We start from the raw sequence: 9,679 nt of genomic DNA, 5'->3' as shown, positions 1-9,679 counted from the left end.
AGGGAAAATGCTGACCAGGAAAACCGGGTGGACAGTGCCAGGCACCACTCCTCCTGGGTCTTGATGGCCGACTGCTTTCTCTGCTTCTACAGCAGTTCCCACCAGTGGGAACACCCACTGGACAAGGGGACGTGGACTGGGGTTCTAACAGACAGGTGGGAGTTCCTCCTGCTGGCGGTGAGCCCTGGCCTAGGGCTCTGCAGCAGGAACTTTGGGACGGTGTAGTCTAGGACACAGCTGTGGCCGTGCCCTGTCCCACTGCGGGCTGGACCAGGAACAGAGACCTGATCTGACTGGACCAATTACATTCTGACTCCTGGATTCTGACTCATTGGTTAGCACTTGAGGCCAGGTGGGACCAGTTCAGTGCTGCTGGCCCAGAGGTCCCACACCTGTTTGAGGATGAGTACCACCTCCTAGAGTCACGCTGCTCCTCAACCTCCCAGCTACACCCTCCCCCATATTCCAACCTGGACTCCAGGCATTGCTCCCCAACAGCAGCCTGGAGGCCCCTGGAGGTGTGTACTAGAAGACCCTGTAAGGGAGCCTCCCCTACCCCGTAGAGAAAACGACCACTGGAAGCAAGTGTCAGCTTTATTGAAAGGAGGGCCCATGGTGGGATGGGGGTGCGGGATTGGAGGGGAAGGAGAACGCTGTCCTGGGGATGCAGGAAGGGTTGGGGTGCTGGTGGCAGCAGCGTCACACATTCATGTCAGCTTGTGAGCTTTTGTCGTAGGTTCTGGGCTTGCGTGGCCTAATGTTCAGGCCCAAGGTGGCCTGCAGTGGCCAGTGGCGGACCACGTGCCGGTAGGACGTTGTCAGGCAATCGAAGTAGTTAATGTTGAGCTTCCTGGCGATGTAACGACCCAGGAATTCCATTTGCTGGGGGAGCCGGTGGTGGTCAGCTCTGGCTGGGACAAGAGTGGCCCCGCCACTGCCCACCCCCCTCCTGATGTGTCCTCTCCCCTCTCCATCCTTGCGGGTCAGGCCTGTTACCCCCTCTACTGCAGGCTCCAGCGCAAAGGCCAGGCCCAGTACTGCCTGAGAAACGGCCCCATCCCAAGACCTAAGCGGACAGTGTCATGTTGACCGGAGGAAGACAGGGGTCTGACTGGGCCTCAGACGCGCTGGGGTGGAACCCACCTCGTAGCGCTCGGACAACTGCACCAGCACCAGCGGCTCCAGCTTGTGGCCACAAAGAACCAACTGGAAGAAGCACTTTCCATAGGCTGGGGAGTGGCAGGCAGCTCAGCTAGAGGGCTCAGAGTGTGTATTGGGGAGGGGGACTCTGGGGACAGGGGTGGGGATGGGGGGGGAGTTGTGGCTCCAGGGAGCAGATGCCCAGGGGACTGGGCAGCTCGCAGCATCCAGTTCCGCCTTGCACACCCTCTCCCAGCCCGGTGCCCGCCCCGTGCGTCACCATCATTGCTGAGCGCCTTGCACACCCTCTCCCAGCCCGGTGCCCGCCCCGTGCGTCACCATCATTGCTGAGCGCCAGGCGCACGTAGATCAGATGCATGGGGCCCTGACAAACAGTACGGCCCTGGATGGTGAAGTGGTAGATGCCCAACGTATGGTTCAGCACCAGACGACGCAGCGGCAACGAGGAGACCATGATCCACAGGCCCACGCCCATGCCATAGCCGGGTAAACCCCACGTGTCCTGATTCCGCACCTGCAGGGCACCACGGAGACCTGCTGAGCGGGCTGGGGCTGGGTGCAGAGTCCAGCCCTGGGGAAGGTGGACCATGGGGGGCGGGCCCAGGACAGACCTTGGTCAGGAGGCCAAAGCTGAAGACTAAGAGGCAGATGACGAAGAGCAGTGTCCCCTTCCACAGCGTGTCCAGGTAGTATTCGAGCACAAAGACTGCCGGCAATACCGCCAGGGCGCATGAGAATAGCCGGCCCCTGCTCGCGCACGCCCGTGCACAGGACTGGCAGTGCTAAGAACCTGACATCAGCCAGTCTCCCCTCCCACCTCCATCCTGGCAGGTCCCAGGCCCCCACCCCACTCAGGTCCATGCCCAGGCTGCGCACCGTTGCGCTGCTGCTGCGTGAATGGGTAGAAGCTGTTGCTCTTGAGGCGCTTGGCCAGGTGCTGCTCCGTGCAAAAGAGTCCGACGTCCCAGAGCTGGAAGCGCTTGCGAAAGGAAAGTATGGGACCACAGCTGACCACGCCCCTGGGGGCCTGAGCCTGGGTCGAACAAAGGCAGTCAGCTGGTGGCTCATCTGCCACCACCCACACTGCCCACAGTCCCACCAGCACCTGGAAGAGAGTGTCCAGGGCTGTGCTTTCTGATGGAGCTGTAGCTCTCAGGCAACAGCAGGGGAAGGACACCAGGCGGGGTCCAGGCTGCGCTGGGCGCTTGGGTTCTAGAAGCTTGGGAGTGATGGGTTCTAGAAGGGTCTGTACTGTTGACCAACCCTTCTCAGTCGAGTCCCTTGACCAGGTCCCTGCAGTAGGTATTTCTTTCCCTGCTGGTCCCACCCCAGCCACGTGAGGCTCCCCATACAGTCTGGTTCAAATCTTTACCTGAAGGATAGGGTGGTGGGACACCCCAGACCTAAGATATGGAGAGATCTGTAGGCAGGTGCACCACACCACACCCCACGGCTGAACAGGGCCTGATCTTCTCCATCACCGCGTCTGCCCAGGACAGAGCCTCAGACGTCACCTGTGTCCCGGAGGATGGGACGCACGTGCACTTAATCCAGGATCCCAGCCGGCAGTGAGCAAGCAAGGTGTAGACTCAGAGCCCTGAGGGACCACCCCCCACATAAAGCAAAAAAGCAACACAGGCTCTGGGCCAGCTCTAACCCTAGTGATTCAGTCAGGTATAATAAGCCCTACCCCTCACCCCAAGGACGACACAGAGTTCTTCAAAAATGTTTATTGTAAAGAAAAAAATAATCTCTTTCTCTCTATATATAGCAACAAAATACTCCAAACACCCAAAATGGGAAAAGGGGTGCAAGGCGGGGCTGCCTAGCTGGGGGAGGGCGGGCTCGTGAGCAGCTGCTCCAGGCACCACTGGACTTCTTCAGGGCCGCGGTAGGCACGCTTCAGGCCCCGGGGGAGGCAGCGGCAGGACTCCAGGTTGAGGTACAGGAGGCCTGGGCAGCTGCTGACCACAGAGCTGTGGGGGCAGAGGAGGCCGTGGGGAGTTGAGCCATTGGCTCCTAGGAGACCCAGGCCCCAGCAGAGCTGGGCCAAGCTAGGGAGCCCTCTCTGCCCACACACCACACCACACCTGGCACTGCCATCCACTAAGGCCCAATTCTAGTCCCCAAGGCTGACCCCAAGCAAGGGCTTGGCAAGTACGTACTCCCCTTTTGGACCCCTGGAACTGCCAAACCAGGTAGGGCGTGGGGTAGGCCACACTGGTTCCAAGGGGCTGGGGGGCGGGGGTGCTGACCTGACTGTGCTTGGTGTGACCCGGGTGCCCCTGAGGTTGAGGGAGCAAAGGGCTGGGTGTGAGCCCCCAAGGGTGCCTGAGAAGGCAGCTAGGGCCTGTTCCAAGTCCTTCTCGCTGAAGCCCTGGCCACTCAAGTCCAGTTCCCGCAGAGAGTGGCACCACTTCTGGGTGAACAGGGGGCTGCCCTCCTTGGCCAGGGTCAACCGGTCTGACATGCCATACAGGCCCAGATGAAGCTGTTCCAGCTCTGAAAGGAGAAGAGTAGGCGTGAGGTCCCGGGCGGGCAAGGGTCCCCACACCGAACTGGCCCAGTCACCCCCCCGGGGGGCGCTGACCCTGCAAGGGTCCCCACACCAAACTGGCCCAGCCACCCCCCTGGGGGGCGCTGACCCCGACAAGGCAGATCACGCAGGCCGGCAGGTGTGATTCGGGCACAGCCTCGGAGATCCAGCAGGCGCAGATGAGGGGAGCCACAGAGCAGGCGGCCCAGGGCCTCGTCGCTTACAAAGTTGCAGGTGGAGCCAGCGAGGCAGAGCTCCTCAAGGCTGGGAAAGCCTGGGCCAGGCGTTGCCACTCGCCCAGAAGGTTTGGGCAGCCACATCAGGTTCAGCAGCCGCAGAACCTGGGGGCAAGGCCCAGGCTGCAGATGGGAAGGAGGGGTGGTGGCAGCAGCTGAGGGTGGGAGAGGCGGGGCTTCCAGGTACCTGCAGCTGCGGGCAGCCTTTCTGCAGGGCTTCCACGGGAAGCTGCAGGGGAGTGTTGTTTCGGTTGATGCCTGTGCTCACCTCAAGGAGCTGGAGCTGGGGACAGCAGCTGCCCTGCAGAGGTGTGTGGGGGGGTGAACAGCGAGTCGGTGGCCTGGCAGTCCCAGGCTCAGTACCCACTGCTCTGCTCCTGGCCTGTCACCAACATACCAGCAGTGTTCCCAAGATGGCTGTTGTCTGGGAGCTGTAGGTCAGCCATAGCCTGCGCATCCGGGGCCCCACCTCCTCCAAGAAGTTCACCACAGCCATGGACTCCACCTGGGGACCCAGCACAGGGTACCTATCACCTTGGCCCAGGCTTTTTAAGGACCCTTGGGGACGTAAATCTCACCATGGAATGCTGGATGTCCAGGCTGTGGAGCTGGGGACAAGCTCTGGCTAGCATGATCAGCGTGCTAGGGGTCACACCATGGCAGTCGGAAAGCTTGAGGAAGGTGAGCCTAGGACAGGACTCACTGACCAGCTGTAGAAGACGAAGATTCAGTGGGGTTGGGGGAGGGCAGGCTATCACTCTTAACAAAGGATATAAACCCGATTTAAAAAGTGGCTAGTGCGGCCTGACCTGTGGTGGCGCAGTGGATAAAGCGTCAACCTGGAAATGCTGAGGTCGCCGGTTCGAAACCCTGGGCTTGCCTGGTCAAGGCACATATGGGAGTTGATGCTTCCAGCTCCTCCCCCCTTCTCTCTCTCTCTCTCTCTCTCTCTCCCTCTCCTCTCTAAAATGAATAAATAAAAAAATAATAATAAAAAAGTGGCTAGTGCCACTCTTCTGCCTCAGCTATGACTTCCTTTCTGCCCATGCCAGGCCCGCCTGGGGGTTCCCACTTCTATCACCTCCCTGCTGGAGGAGACAACAGGAAAGGAGAATCAGGCAGATGTTCCTATGGGACAGCGTTGGGCCTGGTCGTGCCTGGCCCACTCCCTGGAAATAAGAGGCAACCCCAGAGCCTCACAGCTGTTGCAGCCTCGAGCACTCACCTTCAACACAGGCTGTACCTGGTACTTCCAGTGGATGAGGGTCAGCCTCTGAAGCTGTGAGAACCTAGGGGGACAGTAGAGGCAGAGCTGCACCGTGTTCCTACGCTGCCTCTTCTTCAGGGTCCTCCCCACCCATCACCTTGGTGCAGGGAAACAGGAAGGGAGCTGTTAACTTTCCACACAGCACAGGTGCAGTGAGAGGAGAAGGGAAAGAGGAGACGCCTCACCGGTTGGGCATAAGCCACTCCAGGGAAGCAAGGAGCTTCTTCTCCGCCTTGGCCCCGCCTTTGGTGGGGCGGCCAGCTAGTGGGGGCGACAAGGTCACTGTGTGCCAGAGAGCGGGCTGGGAGGCGGCTTCATGCCAGCGGCGGCACACGCGTGCAGCCCTGGAAGAAAATCTCTGCTTGAAGGGCCTTTTGTGACCGATGTCACGCCCCACCGGCTGCCGCAACTCTTACAACGCCGCAGACACCATCAGCTCCAAGTCAGGCGCGTTGGGGCTCCAAGTGGACCCCGGGAGAGGCTGCCCTCTCTGGCACGCCTGGGTACGCCCACGCCCTCACCTTCAGACACTTTCGGTCTGTGCCACCCGCTCGGTCGCAACAGGTAAGCCTGAGCCAGGCCGCGGCGCGCACTGGACGGATCCCAGATACCTGCCGAGGAAGGGCATGGGCCCATCGGCCGCCACCAGCAGTCCAAAAATCTGCAGCAGGATTTCCAAAGGGATGCGGTCGCCCCAGCCCGGGTCGGGCCCTTGCTGCGGGGCGGGTGCGGATCTGGGTTTGGCCTTGGGCGGCGCGGCGCGGGGCCCCGGAGGCGGCAGCCGCTGGGCGCGGCGGGCGGCGCGGCGGTGCGCGCGGGCGCGGGCGGGCCCGGCGTCGGGCAGCACCAGCAGCATGCTGTCCGAATGCAGCAGGTGGTACCCAGAGCCGCTCGGCGCCAGCCGATCCCACCACCAGTCTTCGGCCGAACGGGCCCGTGCCCCGGCCGGCGGCGCGCCCCGGACTCGGCGCCGGACCCGCCGAGCCACCCTGGAAGCCATCACCACCACCAGCGGCGCCCGAAGGGGCTCGCCCAGCGGAGAGGAAGGGGCGGGGCCTCCGGCGGAAACGCCCGGGCGGGAGGGCGGGGCGCCTCATTCCGCGGGCTGACGCCCACTTCCGGGGCGGGGCCTAGGCGGTGGGCCGTGCGGCCCGGGGTTCTCCTGTGTCCCGGAGGGTGAGTGGGGATCCCCTCTTTGTCTTGCCCACATCTCCCAGCCCCAGCGGCTCTGTGCCGGCGCCGCGATCCTGGGCCGGAAGAGGCGCCCTTTCAGCGTGGTGGGACGGACAGCCGGCCGCCGGGTCGGGGAGCGCGCGAGCGCTAGACCGGGAGGCGCGGAGACTCCGGCTTACCTGGGCTGCTCTTCATCGCCCACCTGCCGCCGTCAGGGCGGCGCCCGCCGCTGCCACACCCCTCAGACCCCCGCTGGGTTCCTGCCTCCTCCTGGGTCTCACCAAAGCTCCGGACTCCCAGGTGGGTCCAAACCCCGCAAAGATGTATGCCTGGCACCTGCGAGGTGTCGCTGTCACGGGGTCCTTGTCCCCGTGTCCGTTTTGGGGTGAGGGTGGTGGTGGTGATCTGGGCATCTCAGACCTGAAGTCAGCTAGCTACCCTCTTTATCATACGCTCCTGTGGCCCGCTGGGGCACCTTTGACCTGGCTTCGTGATTCTCCGCCTGCCAGCCTTGCAGTGTCGTGGTTCCGACAGGAGAGACAGACTCCTTGGAATATTTCGGCCCCTCTTCCTATTCATCCTACCCCCCCGCCGTCCCCTGCCCCATCACGGGCACTCTCGGCTTTCTCAGGTCTTGGCTGCCTAGCCGTTTTCTGACTCCTGTATCGTGTGATCCCGCATGTGCATCTGTTTTGTTCAAGCTGGAAAAGGTTTTCGGTTTCCAGAAGAGCCTCCTTTGGACCTACGTGGGGGAAGAGGAGCTGATTTTTGCCCTGTCCTGGAGGGCCCAGCCTTGGCTGAATGGCAGCGCCCCCTCTGGGCCGTCTGGTGCTGACCCACCTGTTGGTAGCCCTCTTCGGCATGGGTTCTTGGGCTGCCATTAACGGGATCTGGGTAGAGCTGCCAGTGGTGGTAAAAGACCTTCCTGAGGGTGAGTGGGAGTGTGCAGGCAAGCGTGTACCAGGTCTGCTCCTGAGGGTGGGCTGCAGCTGCTTTGCTCCTTAGCACCCTGACTCTGATGCGGCCTTCTGCTCCCTTCCTTGCAGGTTGGAGCCTCCCCTCATATCTCTCTGTGCTTGTGGCACTGGGAAACCTGGGTCTGCTGGTGGTGACCCTGTGGAGACGGCTGGCCCCCGGCAAGGGCGAGCAGGCCCCCATCCGGGTGGTGCAGGCGCTGAGTGTGGTGGGCACAGCCCTGCTGGCTCTACTCTGGCACCAGGTGGCACCGGTGGCAGGGCACAACTACTCTGTAGCCTTTCTGACACTGACCTGGGTGCTGGCACTGTCCTGCTGCGCCTCTAATGTCACTTTCCTGCCCTTCCTGAGCCACCTGCCACCACCCTTCCTGCAGTCCTTCTTTCTGGGCCAGGGCCTGAGTGCCCTCTTGCCCTGTGTGCTGGCCCTCGTGCAGGGTGTGGGCCGCCTCGAGTGCCTGCCAGCCCCTGCGAATGGCAGTGCAAGGCTTCCCCACAACTTTCCAGAGCGTTTTCCTGCCAGCACCTTCTTCTGGACACTGAGTGGCCTTCTCGTCACTTCAGCTGCTGCCTTCCAGGGTCTCCTGTTGCTGTTGCCCTTACCACCACCTGGGCCCACAGTGGGGCCAGGGACTGGCCTGCGGGCGGGAGCCCCAGGAGTGGAAGAGGAGGGGGAAGAAGCCTCACCCCTGCAGGAGCCACCTTTCCAGGCCGCGAGCACCACGCCTCGCCCAGACCCTACGGCTCATCAACTGCTCTCTGCCCGTACTGCCTGCCTTCTGGGCCTACTGGCCTTCACCAACGCACTGACCAATGGCGTTCTGCCTGCTGTGCAGAGCTTCTCCTGCTTGCCCTATGGACGCCTAGCCTACCACCTGGCCGTGGTGCTGGGCAGTGTGGCCAACCCTCTTGCCTGCTTCCTGGCCATGGGTGTGCTGTGCAGGTAGGTGTGCAAGGGGTCTTAAGCCACTGAGGTTGGGACTTAGGAATAGGGACCAGGTCAGCCAGCCCTGAATTTCTTCTTATCCCTGGCAGGTCTCTGGCAGGGCTGGGTGGTCTCTCTCTGCTGGGCATGCTGTTTGGGGCCTACCTGATGGCGCTGGCAATCCTGAGCCCCTGCCCACCCCTAGTGGGCACCACTGCAGGGATGGTCCTCGTGGTAAGTACATCAGGGACAGTGAAGCAGAAAGGGTGGCAGCGGGAGGTTTGCCACAGAGCCAGGGGCGTCTCATGCTTAGCTTGCTGCCGTGTTTGCCCCTTCAGGTACTGTCGTGGGTGCTGTGTCTGGGGCTGTTCTCGTACGTGAAGGTGGCTGCCAGCTCCCTGCTGCATGGCGGGGGCCGGCCGGCATTGCTGGCAGCTGGCGTGGCCATCCAGCTGGGTTCCCTTCTTGGTGCTGTTGCCATGTTCCTCCCTACCAGCATCTACCACGTGTTCCGCAGCGGGATGGACTGTGTGGACCTGTGTGGACCCTAAACGTGGGCAGGTGAAGACCTTACTCCACCTCACCTGTCTTTAGACTGGGGCTGCCACAGTGCCTGATTGCCCATTGCTCAGGGAGGCCCTCCCCACACAGGGGACACAGAGGTATGAACATGGACACCTGCACACTCCAGAGGAGACCCTGGCACTTTACACCAGGGTGGGAGCTACAGAGCCGGCCCGAGTCGAGTCCTGACTGGGGCTGTAGAAGGGACCTGGTCAGGGACCCCTTGTGGGGTTTCCACAGTAAAGCACTCTTATTCTGTGAGTCGGAGTTTTTCATCCCAGGAACACCTTTTCCTGTGCATATGGGCTTCCCCTGAGCTATAGGGATGGTCTGGCTGGTCAGCAGGAGCCCATCTCCCCCCCATGCTATTCTCATGGCTCCTGGAATTATGCCCTCTGAGCCCAGGACTCTTGTACCCGACCCCAGGAACTTCCCAGAGGAAAGGCAAAGGCCAGCTTCCAGGGCCTAGAGTCTGGGCCATGGACCCACACAGGCTTTGGCAGTCAGAGGCAGCATAGTGTCCACCTAAGGTCGGCCCACCCAGGATCTCCATCCAAGTGATGGGGCCTCTTGCCAGCTGGGCCGCTGCTCCACACGCATCTCCAGACGTGTGGTGGGCTGAGCCAGCTGGGCACAATTGTCAGGCAGGATGGGCTGTCCCTGCTTTGTACCTGGGCTTGGCCCTCTTTCCTGCTGCTCTTTGGGGGGTGTACATCAGGGCTTTCTTGCCAGGTCTGATTCAGTGAGTGGGACTTAGAAGAGACTGGTATAAGGTTCCCACTAGTCTCGGGACCTGTCTGCTCAAGAGCATTGACCCCTCCCCTGGGCCACCAACCTTCAGTT

The 9,679-nt window shown here is 61.9% G+C and overlaps 2 protein-coding genes across 4 annotated transcripts; one reads left to right on the top strand and one right to left on the bottom strand.

Annotated features, from left to right (window-relative positions):
• Nucleotides 1-2,875: 2,875 nt before the first annotated feature.
• Nucleotides 2,876-6,236, bottom strand: FBXL6 (F-box and leucine rich repeat protein 6). Its single transcript, XM_066265389.1, has 9 exons — nucleotides 5,812-6,236; nucleotides 5,386-5,544; nucleotides 5,159-5,222; nucleotides 4,512-4,643; nucleotides 4,331-4,438; nucleotides 4,121-4,234; nucleotides 3,807-4,038; nucleotides 3,417-3,663; nucleotides 2,876-3,137 (listed from the first exon to the last, which is right to left on the bottom strand). The coding sequence occupies exons 1-9, from the start codon at nucleotides 6,198-6,200 to the stop codon at nucleotides 2,987-2,989; spliced, it is 1,596 nt and encodes a 531-aa protein (XP_066121486.1). The 5' UTR covers nucleotides 6,201-6,236; the 3' UTR covers nucleotides 2,876-2,986.
• Nucleotides 6,237-6,534: 298 nt separating this feature from the next.
• SLC52A2 (solute carrier family 52 member 2) lies at nucleotides 6,535-9,097 on the top strand. Of its 3 annotated transcripts, none has more exons than XM_066265406.1 (5): nucleotides 6,535-6,673; nucleotides 7,075-7,304; nucleotides 7,912-8,290; nucleotides 8,383-8,506; nucleotides 8,611-9,097. In XM_066265406.1, exons 2-5 carry the CDS (start codon nucleotides 7,175-7,177, stop codon nucleotides 8,821-8,823), a joined length of 846 nt encoding a protein of 281 aa, XP_066121503.1. In that variant the 5' UTR covers nucleotides 6,535-6,673; nucleotides 7,075-7,174; the 3' UTR covers nucleotides 8,824-9,097. The 3 variants fall into 3 exon arrangements, with proteins under 3 accessions (XP_066121503.1, XP_066121501.1, XP_066121502.1); XM_066265404.1 differs by having other exon boundaries at nucleotides 7,420-8,290; XM_066265405.1 differs by having other exon boundaries at nucleotides 6,555-6,673; nucleotides 7,005-7,304; nucleotides 7,420-8,290.
• Nucleotides 9,098-9,679: the final 582 nt, after the last annotated feature.

The sequence above is a fragment of the Saccopteryx bilineata genome, chromosome 3 (genome assembly GCF_036850765.1).
Source record: "Saccopteryx bilineata isolate mSacBil1 chromosome 3, mSacBil1_pri_phased_curated, whole genome shotgun sequence".
NCBI classification, from domain to species: domain Eukaryota; kingdom Metazoa; phylum Chordata; class Mammalia; order Chiroptera; family Emballonuridae; genus Saccopteryx; species Saccopteryx bilineata.
The sequence above is the reverse complement of the archived record's forward strand: the minus strand, read 5'-3'. Positions and strand labels throughout refer to the sequence as shown.

Excerpts from the sequence above, each read along its gene's own strand:
- FBXL6 (XM_066265389.1), bottom strand. The coding sequence starts at position 6,200 with ATGGCTTCCAGGGTGGCTCGGCGGGTCCGGCGCCGAGTCCGGGGCGCG. Across the intron at positions 5,545-5,811 it reads CCCATGCCCTTCCTCGGCAG|GGCTGCACGCGTGTGCCGCC; the intron begins GTATCTGGGATC and ends ATTTTCTTCCAG. Across the intron at positions 4,644-5,158 it reads AGGTACAGCCTGTGTTGAAG|CTGGTCAGTGAGTCCTGTCC; the intron begins GTGAGTGCTCGA and ends CGTCTTCTACAG.
- SLC52A2 (XM_066265404.1), top strand. The coding sequence starts at position 7,175 with ATGGCAGCGCCCCCTCTGGGCCGTCTGGTGCTGACCCACCTGTTGGTA. Across the intron at positions 8,291-8,382 it reads GCCATGGGTGTGCTGTGCAG|GTCTCTGGCAGGGCTGGGTG; the intron begins GTAGGTGTGCAA and ends TATCCCTGGCAG. Across the intron at positions 8,507-8,610 it reads CTGCAGGGATGGTCCTCGTG|GTACTGTCGTGGGTGCTGTG; the intron begins GTAAGTACATCA and ends TTGCCCCTTCAG.